Raw genomic sequence first — 20,170 nt, 5'->3', positions numbered from 1 at the left:
TTGGCATCGCTGTATACTGGAATATATGTTAGACTGCTGGGAAAAAAGTATACACTTGATAATTGGATTTGAACCCAAAAGTTTCAAACGTCATCAAACAGTTACTAGGCCGAAAACTGTGCATACCTGAGGTCCATAGAACCTCTGTGCTCCCCGTATCAAATAGATTACCATCGAATAACCATGTCTTGGTTTTTTCATGTTTAGCCACAATCAAACATGGGTTTATACTTTGTTTTGTTCGGCAGTTTAGTACGTGATGAGGTCTGCAATAAAGCATATTGATTCTCTGTATGTCAGGAATTTTGGCAAAAAGAAAGTATAAAAGATAACTGGAGCTACGTTTACCTTTATAAAAGCGAGAATTAGGCATACTGAACTATTCATGTTACGTTGAAGTATTCTTAAACAGTAACAGCCCACATTCCTCATCTGTCGATTGCCCTGAAAGCAACATTTATGTGTGGTATTTGAATCTCGTCAAGAGAGTATCCCTATTCGATTTGGTTTCTATATATTTTTGTAAAGCAAAAGAAAACCTAAAACTATCAAATACCCAGTAATGTTTCATATATAAGTACATATACATAAAACTGAAAGAGCGGGGACAGAAATCTTATTTTATCAGTTATAAATATTACAAAGTGAGCGAGTGAGGTATTACGCCGCTTTTATCAAAATTCCAGACATACGACATGGGACACCAAGAATGGACTTCACACATTGTACCAATATTGGGAATCGAACCCGTTACTTTCAGCCTGAATAGCGAATGCTTTAAACCTCAAGTCTACCCGACCGGCCAATATTGAATTCGAACCTCGAACTAACTTACTGGTCGATGTTCTTGACCTTGTGTGTTGCAGTGACAAACAGTTTGACCGACCTGTGACCTCACATCAGAGCCATGTTAGTGTAGGGTCGTGTTCACGAACGTGTCTCAATACAAGTGCACTGGAAAATAATGTATGTGTGTGACAACGACGGATATCAGAGCAATGATGGACACTGCATGCCTTGCTTCGAGTCTGTCGCTCCTCACAATCGTATTGATCTAGAGCGGTATCATTATCCAAAAATCAATGCGTATATAGGCTACAAGTACTAAGCTACCCTGATCTATATTGCCTCGCATGCCATCGTAAGCTTGATGGCCCCATGAGGGAGAGGGTGGGTATAGTCGTCAGTATCTCAACCATAAAAGGTAAATGATCTGATGGGGATAAACATTATTGGATTAACCTTTTCTTTGTCACTTGGATCTGTTGTTCATGGTTACAAAGACTAAAAAAGATATTCACGTGAATGGGATTTGTCAAATCGATAATGCTACAATGTTAAGCATTTCTCAATGATGGTCGAATCTGGATATATAAGAACAGGTGCCCCCACTCCAACAAGATTATTTTAATAATCCAGGGGTTATATCGTTTGGCTGGACATCACATTCATCGCTCCTCTAGGGCATCAAAGGATGCTGATAGCATAAAGGTAAATACAACAACAAAGGATATATATTTAACATGTTTTTGTTTATTTTCATGATTATAACATAGGTACAAGTTGGTTTACAATGCACACATATTGCATGTGGCATCATTATGCATCTTCATCATGTCCCAACCTCTCCTTATAATTAATGGCAATAAAATTAAATACATGTATCTATGATTATCTTACAGTGATGACGGTTAGTCTGCATATTCGGTTTATAAGTTAGCTAAAAACGACAGAAATTTACAAAAACTTCGTCATGTTGGGGCCACTACACCTCAACAATACAGAGTAACTGATGTAAAATACTTCAACATTTACATTAAATATTAAATGGCAATCTTTGCCAAAGATTGTCAATAAATAATACAAAAAACTTTGTCCTCTTAGTTAGCGCAACGACATTAAAACAAATGTGATGTAAATGGCCGGAAATAGTCCCTGACAAATAACTGGTGACTTCCGGTTTGACAGGAAATACTACGTGCACTATTTTTCTGATTAAATACCAATGGATTTGTTGAATTCTTTTCTGCGTGTTCGATAGAATAGCTTGCCTAACAGTCCAGAGTAAAGCTTAAAGTTAGTATTACGAAACCCACTACGTTTGAAAACAAGTAAAACAATAAATACAAATTTAGATAAAAATATACGTTAAAAAGGAACCTTATAAATTGTGCATGGAATGCAGCATGGTGAATGAGAATGATTTAACAAATTTGATACAAAAATAAAATTCATGACGAAATAAAAATAGACCAGCGATGAGTGAGAACGCGTTCACTGCCCACATATCTATCCGCCATTAATACAACTGGCGTAGGAATACATAACCTTAAGGCACATTACCATGTGTTTAATCGGAAAAACAGTGCAAGTAGTCCCTGTGCTCGGCTCTTCGCCGCAAGACTTCTGTTGCCTTGGGAAAATGGATCACGCGCAAATTGAATAAATTAGACGGATTTCACTTTGCTTGTTCGGTATGTTCAAAATGTACAAAAGGAGGTAACAATATAATGACTGTTTCTCCTGTATCCAAAACCACCCATAAATATGAACTATAAATAGTAATAATGTCGAAATGTGTCCCCTATGGCATGCCATAGATAAAATATTGATAACAACAATTGTGAGATGGCAGCTTCGGATACAGGAGCCAAGTCTATATTATAAGTTCAACAAGATATAATAAATACTGATTGAAAATGAGACGTACATCTCTAGACAAGTCAAAACATACAGACTTGTAACTTTGTATAATATCCTGCTCAAGACACATATTCTCAGACGTACGCCAGTACTCATTCATGCTCCCAACATATATATTAAAGCAGAGTGTATTTTATAAGGCACTAAGAAGACGAGAGTTGGACGTCCGGGGACATAATTCACAATAATGATAAAATGGGTTAACGGGTAAAATGCGAAACTACGGATGAGAATAAAGATACGAAACTGTCGCTACGATGACGTAAGGGATTTATGACGTAGAAAGACTTGGCGGTTGTTGATAATATCAAATTTATCATTTCTAGCACTTCTGTCAAAATGCATCTGGATTTCATTCATATTATGGTGTAATAATTCATTTGGCAGCTCCGCCATCTTATCCTAAAACCAGGTTAATGTCTAACTAGTGATTCTACAATAGCTACAAGTTCTGTTATCTACAGTGGTATCTATCTACAGCGAGATGAGACATATATGAGACCTTACAACATTAAGGTCGCCATGTGGTTGACGCTTTTCGCGGCAAGTCAAAGCGATCTGGACGGAAACTAGGACGACACGTGAACATAACAACATTTGCATATTACACATAAAATGCTGACGTCATATTTTGATAAGCATTACGACATGTGGACGTATATACACTTTCTGGGTTGTATCCATCCGCAGTAAACCGGAATAGAACAATTCATTCCAATAATACTTCCGCACTGTCAAATAGTTCCATACGCTCATTAATCAAGGTACGTATCCCTTGCATAGAAGAGACATAGGTGGCGCCACCTGGGTGGGCTTTCAGGCAGAGGGTACGTCACATGGTCAGATATTCTCGGACTTTCAGAATATTCGAGTGGACTGTCTAGATTTAGAGTCCGTGTCCATTCATAATTATGTGGAGATTCCTAGGTTCAGTCCTCTTTTACTGCATTCGCTCTTGAATTTGTTGTTGTTGGTAGTGGGCGAAGTGTGTGCCATTTCCATTTGCTATTTGTTGTGGGACGGCGTATGTATAGGCTGCGGGTACTCCGTATCCGTTAGCTGTCGTCGTGTAGGGGTAGGCATCAAACCCCCCGTTAAACTGTCCGGTGTAAGCGGCCGTGGAATAGTCCGCGATGTATTGGGCGGATGTAGTTCCGGTTGTGGGAGACAGCGGTGAGTGGGGCATTGCCAAAACTCCTGGCGAGGCCAAGTAGGCGGAAGGATACACGTACTGTGGAAAGCTGAAACAGAAAATGAGATATTTAGATTTTCACTCGTAACATTCAGTCAAACGTGGTTTGTAAATAAACATTTCAATAATCTACATTTAAGAGGGTAAAACATAATTAGGTTTTGTATACGAAAATAACTAAAAATTTGGCAGAGTATAACTACAACATTCTTTCATGCCTTATCATAATCTCAAAGGAACGCTGATTTCTGTTTCGCCAGATTTCATACCCTGTATACGCTCATAGCTCAGTATCTTGACAACGGCAGCGTGAATGTTTTTTATAACTTCACTCTACTTTGAATAAACAACATGTTACAATTAGTGCGGAATTTGGTCATCTCACTACAACTATTCTCAGAGACGATTAAGAGCTGAACAAAAACCCATTATTCAATTCAAACACAAAACACACAAAGATAAACCGTTATTCAACACTCGTGTAGTAAAAAGTACGCTATTCTATGGGAAATGGAAGTCAAGTCTCCGGAGCAGTGAATATGGTGCCATCTCCGGCGTTAAGTCGTGTCTACAACCCGCGTGGCCAAAGCAAGCAAGATCAACAGAGTGAGCAGAAAATGTATATAGTGACAACAAAAAACAGCTTCTAAATGGAAATAACCACACAACAATAATTGCCATAATGTCAAACACAACAAAAAGGATTCGTCACCAAGAAAAGATGAAGATGAATCGGCCAAAGATGCAAGCCAACTTTATAGACTGGCTGTGCGAATTTTAGTGTAGTTAAGTTATTGTCAAGTTGATCAGAATACGTAGTTCCTTTATCCGAAAGGTAAACGCGGCGGGTACACAGGTCAATACTGTTGTGTTATAGCTATAGGGATACAGGACAGGTGTACATAGGCATAGGCGCCAGGAACGTAGAACCTTACTGCCTTAGGGTCAACGGACATGCGCACTTCCACTTCCTTCAGCTTAATCCTATTGTGACAAGAACTATCTGACTTGTGTTATCACAACAAACAACGGTGCCTATAACAGTCCTAGTTCGGGTGAAAGCCTCGAAGTCAAAACAAACCAGCCTTAGTGCTTTTACTGAAAGAAAGGTATCATACAATCTAGGCGCTGTATAAAACTGACACGGACTTGAAGAACCAGCAGTCATAGGCTATTAATCGGCAATTCTTCATTGATCTTCAGTTCCTTTGAAATTTGCAATAGACGTACTTCCTGACTGAATGTTGGGGCAATAGGCCAACGTCGTGACGTCATAAAGTCCCAGTATAATCAATAACGAAAACATAATATATTCTTTAGTTATGGCAATGCAGAAAACAAGAACGATGGGGGGGGGGGGGGGGGGGACTTGATTTTTTTCTTCTCAAGTTGAACGCATTGCAAACGTCATTATTCTAAAAGCAGCAATATATTTTGAATTTTCTTATATTTGACTCAAGGTGCCTGGAAATTCGCTTTCAGTGTTACAAGAAGGCGAAAGAGAGAGCTAGATGTTAAGATTTCGACTACTAGGGCGCTTATCTTTCGACACACAGCAAAAATTACCGGTGCATGATACAGATGAATGGCGGACCACGCGGCTCGCCGCTCGGGGCTCGAATTACAACATGGTTTTACAACGTGTTTTATTATTCTGTCGTTAGAAGCCAATCTGCCATCTTTGTATACATTTCAAGCTATACAAATGCCTCATATCTAAACTCCCCGCATTTGCTTTATTTCAAAAGCTATTCACCGTTAGCAAAGTTCAAACAATTTAATCTGATCAGCGATACCCAAATCAGCTATTTCAAATTTGACATAGTTATGTAACTTGTTGATAACAAATAAGCGATACGCTTGTCCAGAATAATGTCAGGGTAAGTAAATACTAGAATAACAGCCGCTCGATACACAGAGCAAATTAGTTCAAAAGCATAGTCGTGCTTGTCTGGATTACCGTTCCAGATAAGGTCTCACTTCACATACCCGAAACTGGATACGAGGATGAAGATCTACGATGAATGATTTCGATTTCACTTAGGTTGAAATATACAACGCCTGTGCAGCTGTAGACAGTGTTCTTTACGACCATTACAAACAATGGAAGGAAATAGACCAGTTGCTAGAGAAACACATTACTGGTGGAGTTGAGCTGCACCTCAATAGAGACTCAAATGAGGGGTTCTGCCTTCAGTCTGCTCAAGGGTGAAATTTCGTACGGTTTTAACAACCCGGGTAAATGAAAAAGCAGCATGAAATATCTGTGTTGTGACAAGACATAGACAGACGTATACACCTATCTGTTATCTACATGTCAAAACAGCAGCCTTCCTAAAGGAACGCTCCAATAATTTGAAATCAATTGTCCGAAACTGATTCCTTTGAGCTGTAATTGACCCTTGTTATTTACCACTGCACTAAGACTCGTTGTAGAACAAAGAAGTATAGTCTGTCGGGAAATAGTATTTGTTGCTTTGTTTCCTGTCAATATGAACTCAGAAAATAAACATATAGAGCTATTGATGTCTACCGAAGTTACTCAGTTCGAAAGAACGCATTCAAATTAGCTGCCCGAATTACATCTCTGTTAGGGATGGTTTACGGCAGATTAATGCAATATTTCAAAGTCACGTTTAATTCAGATCCTGGTTACCTACAGTGATTTGGTCAAATGGTGTGACAATTGGTTTACATTATAAGATAGAACACCCATTCTGAAGACGAAGAGGAGTGCTAAATGGTTGGGAAAAACTGGATAGGGAAACTAATTCGGTGTGTCTGCAAGCTCGTACTCCGACAATAAGACATTCAGTTTTCATCCTGCAACTTGACTCCTAGAGGCAGCGAGCTCGTTCTACATGCTGAGGTACCACCATAGCAATGAATTATCTCAATAGACGAGGACGTGAAAATTATTGGTTCGTCAGCAAACAGGCACGCCATCTGTTGGAATTAAACATAATGAATATGTTCTTCTACAAATATATAAGATGTGATCGCTACACAGCAAGAATTCAGACTAATTCAAATGCATATCAGGTAAAACTACAAATGATTCAAGATAGATGCTGAATTAATGTCTGAGTCTATGCTTGGCGTCTAGGCAATTGTTTCAATTTTCTTTGGCCGTATGTGAAGAGTTCCTAATTTTAAATAAATTGCTCCGGTGTATTAAAAAGCGACTTTTACTTACAAGAGCTGTCGCGGTAATGTTTAGGGCGCGTGTGATCTGTGGGATTGGTAAATCGGATCCTCTCGGCTTTTTAAAGAGGTAAATCAGAGCCCTCTTTTGACAGTTCCGATTGTGACGATAAGCGATGAAGACTGAATCAGGTGTCGGTTCAAGTCATGACATACGAAGGGTCATCTCAAGTCAAGGTCAAATTTACCGGCTAATCTGACAGAGAGCCACAGATGCACTAAGTATAGCCTTAGGTACAATGAATCCACAACTTGACAGCAGTTTCGTTTTTGTTAAAATCCTGTTCACACTTAGAGTGTATACGATGAAAGATTTTTGGCCAACGCGTTTGCCAAGATAACACCATTTTTTAGTTCTGGTTGAAATACGTTGGTATTTCTTGAGTTGCTGATACGTTTGAAAAAAAAACCAATCCGGAATCGCGATCTTGCAACTGAATCAGGTCAAGGTTGCGCTCAACGTTGCAAATGAAGAACATCACATCCACGTGTGAGTCAAGGAGGTTTTCTGCGCCAGGTACGTATTACACAATAGTCGATAATCTGTAAGTGGCTGCAGATGTGGAGAAGGTGTCTGGAGAAATTGATCCGAACTATGCCGAGATTTGTGAGCGAATTGTGCGTTAAATGAGTCCAGGTGTTCTCATCTTGCCTGCATTTCAATAGCGATAATCAAGTTAGATGATTTCTACTAGACAAGAGTAATACAAGTCGTATATCTGGTGTGAATACAACCAACGTAATTACATTGAATACGCTCGTGTGGTTTGGAGTATTCGAGACTTCAGCAATCTTCAACAGCCCATGTGCGTGCCGTGACCAGAACAAAGGCTTCTGTCTCACACACCCTAACTTGAAGTTAAAGCATATTCTATCGTCTGGCAGCCAAAATTTCATTACATGATGGTTGTGGCGTTGAACGTTTCGTGATTCTTTAGCTATTCGTTGGAGTCAACAGTCTGCTTATGAAACACATTAGCGATGGTGAACACGATCCTTGAGGATTTACGTTTTGTTTGTATAATAACTCATACATATCACGCTCAAGCTTTGATGGTTCAATTTACATCGAGGGGGTAAATTATTTGCGTGGTGGGGTGTTCTTCCGTTTTTTTTCTGCCATTGTTGTAAAGTAAAGTCAAATTTGTCAACGGATGTCGTTATTGGCAGATGGGTCGAGTTACCGGATTCCATCAACAGAGCAATTGCTGTGAGGGTTTTTAACCAGAAACCGTTGACATCAGAATTTATTGCTTATGTCATGCTGACCGCGACAAGGAGGTCAGACACAGGTGAAACGTTCAACGTGAAAACGTAAAATTACCACACAGTAGATCATATCCTATTGTCAAGTACAGGTATACGTTTGATCTTTAACTAATTCTGGATCATAAACAGTGCAAATAGGCATGTACAGCTATTGAATAGATTCATTGTAGAGCGAAGGCATAATATCACTTAAACATGACTAAGTATCAAGGAAATGCATTATTAATAAGCAATCGCGATATTGATACCGATGCACAAAATAACGGCATGGTAGTTACTGACGGGTCAGAAGCATGTGCTGCCATACATAGACAACGCGTCTGCGTCGCCATAACTGATCGTCTGCTTTAGAGTGTTGGCGGGAAACATGTGTACCGAATGACAGCGACAGCGCTTCAGACTATGCACACGTCTTACCGACAGGTTTTACAGCGCGTCACTCTGATTACACCTCGGATACCAACAGGAAAATGTTCTACCCGATATAGGTTAGCCCATGTAAGGATCAATGTTAGAAAACCCGACAACCTAGATCTGACTATAGATCACGGAACAGATAACGCGATAGCCTCCCAGTCTTCTATGCTGTACAGTCAGAGGCTTGCGATGATCGTGTTTAATGGCCGCTGTGATACTGTGTGTCATGACAGCGATTACAATTTCCGTTCAAATAAAATGATTAGAACAGTATTTACAAATCTAAAAAACAGAACGATTTAACGGAACTGAAATAAATCCGTCTCCGCGCCATGATATTACGCAAGCTGTGGTCGTGTTTTTGTATTCCCCACGAGGATATACGTTATCGGCTAGCTATGGCGGCTGGGGTTCAACGGTAAATAAATGTGTATGTTGACTGAGGAACGGGGTTCGGGGTAACGGGTGGGTATACACTGTGGGGTCACAGACAAATGGAGGTCAGGGTACCTGATCAATCATGCGGACGCATTGGTCTCACTGCAGTGCTGTCTCCACTTTATAATGCAGTCATTTTGAATGCCTTATGAGAAGCCGTGTTCACGAGAGCGCGGCGGTTGTGGTATTCGTACAACGGATTGTAACGGAGAGGGGTTGGGTTGGGATTTATATGTTTTGCATGACCCGAGCGGAATAATGGCTGAAGATTCAAGCAGGTGAATGGTATTGTGGTTTCACTGAACTCGTCCCAACAATTACGTGTGGAGATCTGTTTTATTTTGTATGTACTATGGATGCCCTACATGCTCTGAGAAGCTAGAGTTAATCTCTGTCTTCAAGCAACTATTTGTGATGAGAAGCCGTTTTCCTTTACATAAACAGAGACAATCACTTAATGTCGAATCTACAGACACACAGTCCAAGCACTACTCATCGCGAACTTTAATTAAACACACGGCGATCTAGACAACTGGGAACGGGAATCGTATATATTCAACAGCTGCTCACGTGTGCGCAACAGGCCTTATTGCTTCTGCCACAGAAATCTCCCAAACAAGGAAAGTAGCCGAATTGAAATGCGTAAATACGCAATAAACCTAACATAGGAATGCAACCCATTTGAAACAAGCAGTATATGAGAGTTTCATGGTTGAAAGTTTATCCACGTTGAGACTGAAAGAATTATAAGGTTAAACAGACCTTACGAATTTGTTTCCGATTTGATAGGGAGGTTCTAATTAGTAAGTTTCATTTAAGGATTTGACGGGTAATCCCGTATTTCCATAACGGCACTTAATATTGAGAAAACTGTGGGTTTCCGGTAAAGTAAAGTCAGGGGTCTGGAAATAGGTATGAGGGGATAAGAATAGAGGCGGGCGCGTCAGAATCGAGTAAAACCCCTCGCTAGATGGCTCCATGACGAAATACTATACATCAATGTCAGTCGAGAAGCGGCCCTTTCTAATAGCCAAATTACACCCATAAAATTAGTTAATTTAAGCAGTCCAGAAGGAATTTCACCACCTTGAAACGATCACCACGTCTCTTCCCCACTCACCAGCTTGGCAGGGAGATTTAATCTCTTGTACATACTCGCTATCGAAGTTTGAACTGGACAAAGGAAACGCGTTATCGCTCTAACTGATACATGTATGGGAGACCAGTTTGGCCATAACGTGCATCTGCTCTTCGGCAGCTTGAGGCAAATGAACACATGGGGGAAGCAACGAGTGATATCTCATATTCGTTCTGTGGACATTGTCGGAATCAGGAGTGTTCACCCTTGACCTTTGAGTCTGGAGTCTGGTGAGAGAAGGAACAGTTATCTTTGTCGGATGAAGAGAAACACAATTGACTGTGACACGAAGAATACAATCTAACTTAATGGCGGTTATCAGAGCTAAGAGATATGGCCGATAAGTCCCGGCTATCACACTAACCACGCCACTGTTGGGACCTCGGGAGTCTAACAGGGCAACTGTGATAGAACTACACCTGGGTCAAACTTGCACAATGCAGGGATACATAATGAACTTACTTAGCGTTTTACTTGTATTACCTAAGGATAACGGAACCAATGACCTTTAACCTTGACCCTACTCGACCTTTGGTGTTGATTATGAAACTAATCCTACATATAATTATAAATACTTGATTGTAAAGGCCAGCTTGGAACTTTCACGATATTAAAAGCCAATATATACAACAAACGATGTTCTAAGACTTAACATTGGAGCCTCAGTACTGATTGTCCTCGACGAGATCCTACTGTAAGCCTTTAGGCGGTGAAAGACTAAGTGTGTATGCAGGTGTTAGGTCTCATATCTTGCTGTCACCTGACTCAGTGTTGTTAGTAGATCACAACAGCGGCAGACTAAAGGAACAACACAGTCCAGTTACAAACACACGGGCTTTAAAATGAAAAAAAATAACGTCGGGGGATTCGGCGTCACACAAAGTAGGAATCAGGCCCTCACCACACGCGGCAAGCAAAATGAAAAAAGTCAAACCACGTTAAAACGAAATCGGATCTCGCACAAAACACAAGAACACCAGGTACCCTGTTCTCGTTTGTTCGAGCACTGGTCACCACGTGACCTCCTAAGGTCAAGTCTTCTGACCTAGATGAAGTGTTATGCGTTATGCCAGCTACCCTCATCTCAGTTTGTCGCTATGGGATAAAAAGGAATACATCTTACATTTTTTTCTTATAAGGGCTAAACTATCTAGTCTTACATAACAAGAACTATCTCTTTAAATTTCAAAATTGATAAAGTTCCTTCAACAGAAAACTTTAATTCGTTTTTGCTTTACTGTAAAAAAAATCCAAAACTTAACACCTCCCGCTTTCCCTTTGTCTTAGCCGCCATCTTGTTCCCACCCACCTCTGAAATGTTTTTCGCACTGCACCAAGACTTTTGAGGCAAAGGATTCACAGGATGTTTTCCTACAATGAATCTGATCCTCAGCGCCATCTGGTGGCCAATATTTTGAAACATCAGGGAAAGGGAAGACATGTTGTGACGTCAGCCGCTCACGCGCATGGGGTGGGAGTTTACATTTTCAAATATCAGAGGTTGGAGAAACGTCTAGCGCATATGAAAACCAGATTCACTCTTATAACAAAACATATCTGGGGATCAATTAGCAGCCTGACCATATAAGAGAAGGGTTAGGGAACCTTGTACGCCGAGCATAGCGTTTCCTGTTGAGAGTTGAAGTGCTTGAAAAGACTATAAGACTCACCCATATTGTCCAGGAAGCATGGGAATGCCTGTCTTTATTGCAAACGGTAAACTCGCTGAAAAGAAAACAATCAATACATTAGAATTAACATTAAATAGTGTGATAAAATAAACTACATTATCATAAAATAGTGTGATAAAATAAACTACATGAACAGAAGATCAAAATGAAATATTGTCAAAGTTATTTCGAATTCCAAGTGCATCAGATGGCATAGAATATTTACTCTGTCCACCCTTTTGGGAATCGATCTTTATTTATTCTATTTTGAACATAAATACAACACATACACGAATCACATTTGATTTACAGACATGGTGAATATCATAGCATTTCTCATTGTGATAGATAAATTTAATACGATATGTTTGCAGCCATAAACCAGACGCCATCTGTTTATGAAAATATGCTGAACATTGTTCGCAAATACAACGTTTGTTGTGAAGATGACGCCATGTTTCTGGGTTCAAGTCTAGCCTCGTGGAAGGATACGCAAATAGGAAGATGAGAACGGATAACTGTGTAAATATTTATTCGTTGTCTTTGAAGTATGTAGAAATGACCATCTTCAGTGCACCGACAGACGCATGTCATCAAGTTTATAACAGCCCAGAATAAATCGAAGAAATCCATTTAACAAATACCAGAAGAAGGTTAGAGGGTAGGAGGGGAGATAACCCCCCAAATTGGCCTAATTACTGATCACGGATATAAACAATGGAAGAAATTGGCCAATAAGGGAATAGGTTCTATAGGAAAGAAAACACAGAACGTAAATATAAACACGTCGTAAAATAAGTAGTATCTGGGACACATACGTAAAAGTATTTGGAAAACAAGCTGGAGTCTTTCAGAGTTTGGGATTTACTGCTATGACGGCGGGTGCCCGGGCAGTCAATAATCACATTCCGTTTTCCGTTTCTTTTTTCATCACGTATTTTGTTAGGAAATAGAATCTGGTAGCTGTCTTGGCGCTGGATGAGACCGAGGGAGATGACTGGAACCATTAACCCAAAGGCTATGGCCAGATGGCAAACGAGAGAAATCTGCCAGCTGCTTTCGGCGCAGTTTGCCTGTTTCTCCTACCGCTTCCCTACGGTAAGCACACTACTAGTTGCAACAAACATGGAATCAAATATTTCCCCAGAACGTGAGATCGTGTGAATTAAAACGCTGAATCAGCTATCCAGGCGCCACGTTTGATTTCACATGACATCATTTGCTAAATTACTAAATTTAATTTCCATGACTCCGGCTATAAGAAACAGTGTAGACATGTTTATTGGCTTATGTCGGGTTCCACGCTTAACACGATGTTATGGTGCCTATAAATAACATCCCACATAGTAGTTTTGATGTGCACATTAGTATACTTGTGAATTCTTACGATACGGAGTATCAAAAGCACGTGTATTGCCAAGCTCATAATTATGGAAACATGTGTCGGCGCCATGTTGCTTCATCCGGGTTCTGTCAAGAGCAACCCTACTGGACGTTGGCCTTTCGCGGCAGTAGCATCAAGATATGCCATCGACGCGTCCTCGTCCAATCTCGCTAAGTAGAAATTGCTTTTGGTAGAACGTTTAATTACTTGCTCGCATTAACTGATAACGAGGTTAGGAAACCCACCCAGACAGTTTTCCCTAAGCTACGGTCGTTGTTCAATACCACGACTAGACGTTTCAACGTCAGAAACGTTACCTTCAGTGCAGTGTTATTAAGACATTTTACCTTACCAAACTTCATTAAGTTGGACAAATCTACTACCGTTCGCATTTCCTACGGTAAACTGACGTTGGCTTTGGAACCTCGAGGATTAAATGAGTTAACAAACTTTGAATTGCATTCGCGTTGCCAGTTTAATAAGCTGATTCACTCAGAGATATAATAGAGGTCAAACATTTAATCACATTTAATCACTTCTGTAAGTGTATTAATAATGACTTCGGTAAAGAAAGTGCACTAAAAAGTCGTCAACACAATTCAATATAGACAACTATGTGAAGCAGCGGTCTTATCAAAACTCTGATTCCATTAATAACTATTTGGACCATCAAGCAGTTAGTGACTGTGAAGATTCTATGATACGTTTAATTAGGTTTATATGGCCAATTCATTCCTTTCCATATATGCCTGTTTACCCAGACTTGACGGCCGTTTATGGAGAGGATTAACGTCGTTGAGAACATTCCCAAAGAGACGGTCGGTCACAGTGGCTTGGTTTAGAACAGGCTTCAAGTTCATACTATTTTCCTGTCAGCTATATATTACTCGCAACGCGCGTCAATAGAGAATCACCCAGGTGGATCGGGTCAACGGATAACGGTTCTCACATTCCTTACCTCGGGTGGGGGGCTACCCAAATATAAAAACGCCAGAGATGGCCATACATTTGGATTTCTGAATGACGTCATAGCCTTTTGTCTATTATTTGAAGTATTGTTTTCTTATAGTTGTGTCGTAAATGAATTATTACTTAAGTGGGTGTGCCGCCCATGTTAAAGTACGCCATACTGTCCTGTTGTCAGTGTATGTTAATGTGTGACGTGTATCGGGTTATAAATTCAGCCATGGCATTGAACTAGTGTCTATAATGGTAATATAGACGTTGCAATTCGATCCACTCAATTTCGAGCCACCAATACACACACGTCTCTTGATATATTCAGCTGGCGCAGTGATATATGATATACCAGCATAAATAAATAAATAAATAAATAAATAAATATAATATCTTTACATTATGTGCAATGTTTCAAAATTTGGTTATGTGTTATATCATGTTCAACTTACCAGGCAGAATGCACAGCCAGTAATGCATGCTCCTGAATTATGCATGGTCATTCCTTGCTACTTATAACACTGCGTGTAAACAATTGATTCCTTTCAACGTGTAGATGGTGTATGGAGATTTGACCGGCGTGAACGAAGGCTTAGCATGACCGTGCTGTGTATTGAGTTGTTGTTGTTGTTGGTGGTGGTGGGGTATGGGGGAGAGGAACTTACCTGATGTGAGGTTCCCCCTAGGTTTCGCCCCCAGATAAGCAAGATTCACGTTGGCTTTTCTGCCATCAATGATAGGATTGGGGTCCTTGCAAGCACGCTCTGCCGCTGCTCTGTCAGCCATTGTCACCTGCAACCGAGCGAAACACAGCATTGGAAATCTACATGTAATATTCATCAAGCACTCAGTTGAGATTCACGTGTGCTATAGACATGTGAAATGAACAACTGGTTGTTGTTATACAGCAACCCATATCAAGATAGAAAACACGTGCATTTAAGAGTTTACGTATCAGCTGTACAAAGTAATGAGAAAAAATGTTCTTTCAAAATCATATGATTGATAACGTAATACCACTGTCACTAAAAGGCGAAAATTCAGGCATGTTTTAAGTACAATGGTGCCCCACTTTCTTCGCCAACATTCACTCGGACCATCAAGTGCATATTTCAAATTGCTTTCAACTCAAGTGAATACGCTATTCGGTCTAGCACATCACGGGACGTGTCAGGATTGTTCGTCTGATCATAAACACATGGCTCGTTCATTAACAGGGGGCTGTCGTACATGCTCCCGACATCTAATATTAATTAACACCCTTGTAAATACTGATTGCAGTAGCTCTATGTTCAGAAGTAATAACGCTTGGACAGTTCGTTGCGCTGTCACCATGGAAACGAATCAAATTCTATTTTCAAAGCAGTGACCAGTATAATGGACCCTGAGGGGGGGCGTCTCGAGGGGGTTATTTGGGTCTGGATGTGACATATGTACGTTCTCTATTGTCCTAGAATGTCTATTTCATACCATGAAACCAACAATGCAGTTACATAGGGCAGCAACGCCTCATTAAGCACAAGCAGCTAAAAGTACTTTGGGGACAATGAATTTGACAAGATAAAGACAACGAGAGGTGTATATATGACAGATGTAAAGGGAAACTAGGCGAGAGAATTAAGGAACATTTTCCTTTATAGAGCTTTAAGGGCCCATGTGTAGTTGAACCGACAGAAATTGATTATACCAGTTGTTTGAGCACCTGACAATGAGTAACGGGATGGCATTGAAATAAAACATGATTGACTTGATATCGATCAGCATCTGCGTATTACGATACTACGAACGCTGATACATTAGTTGGTATTGTCTCTTGTGAACCAAAGCAATTGATGACGGTGTAAAGCGCCGCTACGCATGCTACTGACAGCATGCCAGAGCCCTGCTTATCAGAGTGAGGGAGCTTTATTACTCTTATCTGGCTGAAGTCATAAAATGTCCAATTTATCATCAGTTTGTGAGGGCACGAGATATAACTTGCATCATTCTGGTTTTTTTCTGTTCTTATATTTTCGTGAAATTTACACCGAATGGATCTTGCTAATTTCATGTCAATTTGAGACCGGACAAAATGTGTCACGACAGGCTCAAATAAAGTACAGTCGAAACCTAGGGAACGTCCCTGCTCTGTTAAAACCTCATTTCACTGATAACTCCTGGAAACGTGTTTTAAGGTTCAAGTTACACATGTCCGATACGATCTTAGAAAGAGAGATTTCAAATTGAGATATGAAGCTCCACACGGAAGGCTAAAAACAGTTTGAGTTTAACACGCGAGATTACACAATCTTTACTCTAACGTACATAGTTAGGAAGTGGCGAGTGTTCAGAACAAATAAACAAAGACAGGGTGTAATGAATAAACAGGTTCACAAACTGGTATCCGTTCTGGAGTGATACAACCCGACGACTGCTATAGTTCATATGTGGATCTCATCCTACGTGTTATTAACAAGCATGTGACGAACCAAATATACTTACAAATCCGTATCCTCTACTTTTTCCTGTTTGTCTGTCAGTAATTACCACAGCCTCTTCAATATCGCCGAACTTATCGAAGTATTCTCTCAGCGATTGATCAGTCGTATGGTATGGTAGCCCTCCGACGAATATTTTAGTGAAAGTGGTATCCTTTTGCTGCACGCCAGTAGTGGGGGTGGTAGTCGCCATGATATAATACAAGAGAGAGAGAGACAGACAGAAGTATAGAGAAATAAACACAGCAAAGTCCGAGATACTATGAACAAACGACTAGTAAGGTTGGACGGTAGATGGACAGTTACTCCTTCGCTATTCCGAGTGACTGACCTTCCAAATTGTCAATGCTAGCTACTCTACCTGGACGTGTATTTGTACGCTTGGTCCCGATCAGAGCAGCTCAGCTAAGCTCCGCCCACTGTGCATACATTACAATCACGTGCAGTAGCTCCGCCTCCAACTAGCTCCGCCCGATAAGCCGCTTGCGATATCGTTTCGTATTATCTGCAAGAGTTCTGTTGTGCGTTTGGAGAACGACAGGGCATGGGAAAAAGGGAGATTTTTGCGAGGATGTGCTATGGTGGTGCTCTGAATGGAATTCCATTTATTCCGTCTGGAGAGGGTGAAGAGAAAATATCAAAGTTTGCGCCATCTAGAGAGCAGTATTTTCTCTTGGTCGGAAGGTGTGGATTTTAGCTACATGGAAAACATAAGCTGCTAAACTTATGTTTTGGAAGGCTGCCAAATCATTGTTAAGCGGGCCTTCAAACTATGTGTCAAAATTGTCGTAGTTGTTTCTGTACGGGGACAGATCAGCTTCAAGATGGCGCTCCGTACCGACGGTCCAAAGCCACGTTGGGGTAGACCGACCCTTATCAACACATTTTGCATGTGAAAAACATGACGTCTCTACAACGTCCTTGCCATGACATTCAGCCTGTCTGAACCTAACATTTTTTCACAATTTCACATTATGGAGGCCTTTGGCGTTTTCTTTCACGGATCGTTACCAATCTTCACGATGTCTTAGAGGAAGATTATTTTGGGATAGATATTTATCAAAGATATTTGTTTAAGGATTGTTTTATTGAACGATTAGGTAAGCGAGAGTGCTGTGCGTTTCTGTTTTTTTGACGTGATATATACTAATTACATTTTTACCTACACTCTACAGTAGACAGCTTCCCATTTTCAAAAAAAAAAATGCGATATGATTTTGAATAAAGTTTTTTTTCTTGTATTCTAGAGGTGTGTTATGTGTGTGATTCTTTCGTTACGGCGCTTTGCGAATGACTTGGGCCATTGTCTTCGGCTTTGGGTTGTGTTTGACGTGTTGGTTTCATTCTGAGGTGACTGTTTCCATTTCTGGAAACCCATGGGTCTCGTTTGTGTGAAATGATTGCCTCACACATTCGAAGAACGCATACATCATTCGTGGTTTGGTCTTCGTGTGTTGTGTTGACGTAATGTGGGAGTGACGTTTGCTATGCAACAGTAATATTAAAATCACAATATAACATAAACAACTCATTGCCCCTTAGCGTTAGCCCCAACAAACTCCAACATTATGAAATCTCCACGCATTTTTCTGTACATTTAGAACATTAATTATTCTTTTAAATTCACGACAGGAACCTTTTCAAAGACTTGTTCAATACATTTGTATCCCACTTGATAGTGAGAAAGCCAATACAAAGATATGCGTCATGCTTCGGATTCAGCACGCGTAGAGGTAAATACAATGTGATCTCATACCAAACTGTGTTATCAATGTCACTGATACGTCGTCAAATTTAATATAACATCCATGAAAGCCCAACCTTATTCACATCCATGGGACGCTGGAATCATTAATCAAGAACATTTTATTTAATTGCATTTTTTATTATGAACATTGAAAATTCTACAGCTGGTACATCAGCATTGAGTTGAATTGATTTTTCATTAACATTGCCAGACAGTTCACTACAGCAATGTGTGATTAATTAAGGTCACATGCACACAAGACGATTTTCGATCTGGTATCATTAACGTTCAAGAACGTATTTTATGGCGTTATGATTGAACCGCACAGTGTAAACAGACATTGCATGTTCCTGCAAGCCGATGTTGATTTCAAGCTGATATTGATATGTGAGAGGCCATAACTGTCAATCAATGAAAATGACATGAGCCTGTTGAATACACAGGCCCCGGTGTAACGTCACTCAAAGGCATGCTAGGCTTTACCTAAACACTGACTACGTGAAGTGAAACTCGCCTGTCTACTGTGAACATATATCGATTATTTGTATTCATAACAATACCAAGGATCTGTGATATCAGATTACGCAGTTGACTTAATCATGTTGTATATTTGTCAAGCAATGAGAATAGATATTTCCCATTTTCTATGAACATGTATTGCTTCTAACAGCTTCATACATCTTGTTCATCACCACTCCGTTAGATAATAGTTCTTGAATCGGCGTATGGATATAGCTATAACTTAGGCTTTTGTCAAAGTAAATAGTTTCATCAGATGCTCGTACATTCACTTGGTAAAATACATCAAATTTTGTTGTTCGAATTGTCCATGAAATATACACCAGCATATTCGTTGTACAAAGCAATCACTCAACATCGATGTTATGCACTTTCAGACGCAATAGTTCACTGGAGGTTCCCTTACAAGCTCGTAAATAGAGCAGATGGTTTATGGGGGTTTACAGGAAATCCATATTATTTAAATCCAAAACGAGACTAGATGTTATGTGTTGCAACAAACCCTACATAGTTCCCTTGATTGACAACACGATCACAAGGTCCCCCTGAAACCGACATCGCCGGGTGTGAGGCCGCCACGTGTTTCAAGTTAACTTTGATTTACGCCATGTTCGACACGTGCTGGCAACGGAAAAGGGGAAATCTAATAAAAAGCAAATATTTGATAACAATTAGTAGTGTTTATTACCATCAGTTCATTAAAACACGATACATACATAGCGACAGAGAGAGGTGCTGACACCATGTTAATATCACTGAGTACACCTTCAATGTTTTCTTTTCTATCAGTGCCACAGAAAATTTGCAAGTTGAATGTCGTTTAATTTCAATTACGCTAACAAGGTCTGATTATCAATTCAATTTGGAATGAACAGGCTTTGATATTGTTACAGCAAATCTGTTTCTGAGGAACTGGATGAGCTTAATCGGATAATGTTTCAGGTATTTAAAGACAATGGGTCATTAAATGTCCTGGTTGCAAACAAAAAGTATTTTATTGAAAGGCTTGATATGTACAACAGTAGTTGTATACATCTGACACATTTAATTATAGG

The 20,170-nt window shown here is 40.0% G+C and overlaps 1 protein-coding gene across 1 annotated transcript; it reads right to left on the bottom strand.

The window, feature by feature from the left end:
- Nucleotides 1-1,513: 1,513 nt before the first annotated feature.
- LOC139476102 (RNA-binding protein 24-A-like) lies at nt 1,514-17,232 on the bottom strand. Its single transcript, XM_071259361.1, has 4 exons — nt 16,854-17,232; nt 15,038-15,164; nt 12,032-12,086; nt 1,514-3,944 (listed from the first exon to the last, which is right to left on the bottom strand). The coding sequence occupies exons 1-4, from the start codon at nt 17,040-17,042 to the stop codon at nt 3,644-3,646; spliced, it is 672 nt and encodes a 223-aa protein (XP_071115462.1). The 5' UTR covers nt 17,043-17,232; the 3' UTR covers nt 1,514-3,643.
- Between the last annotated feature and the right edge of the window lie 2,938 nt (nt 17,233-20,170).

This window comes from Haliotis cracherodii, unplaced genomic scaffold (assembly GCF_022045235.1).
Source record: "Haliotis cracherodii isolate W230 unplaced genomic scaffold, xgHalCrac1.p SCAF_1, whole genome shotgun sequence".
NCBI classification, from domain to species: domain Eukaryota; kingdom Metazoa; phylum Mollusca; class Gastropoda; order Lepetellida; family Haliotidae; genus Haliotis; species Haliotis cracherodii.
Note: the sequence above shows the minus strand (reverse complement) of the source record. Positions and strands in the feature narration are given on the sequence as shown.

Bases quoted from the DNA above. Each gene is read 5' to 3' on its own strand.
- LOC139476102 (XM_071259361.1), bottom strand. From the start codon at position 17,042: ATGGCGACTACCACCCCCACTACTGGCGTGCAGCAAAAGGATACCACT. The intron at 15,165-16,853 runs GTAAGTATATTT...GCTCGGTTGCAG, and splicing joins AAAGTAGAGGATACGGATTT to GTGACAATGGCTGACAGAGC. The intron at 12,087-15,037 runs GTAAGTTCCTCT...TTTTCTTTTCAG, and splicing joins TAGGGGGAACCTCACATCAG to CGAGTTTACCGTTTGCAATA.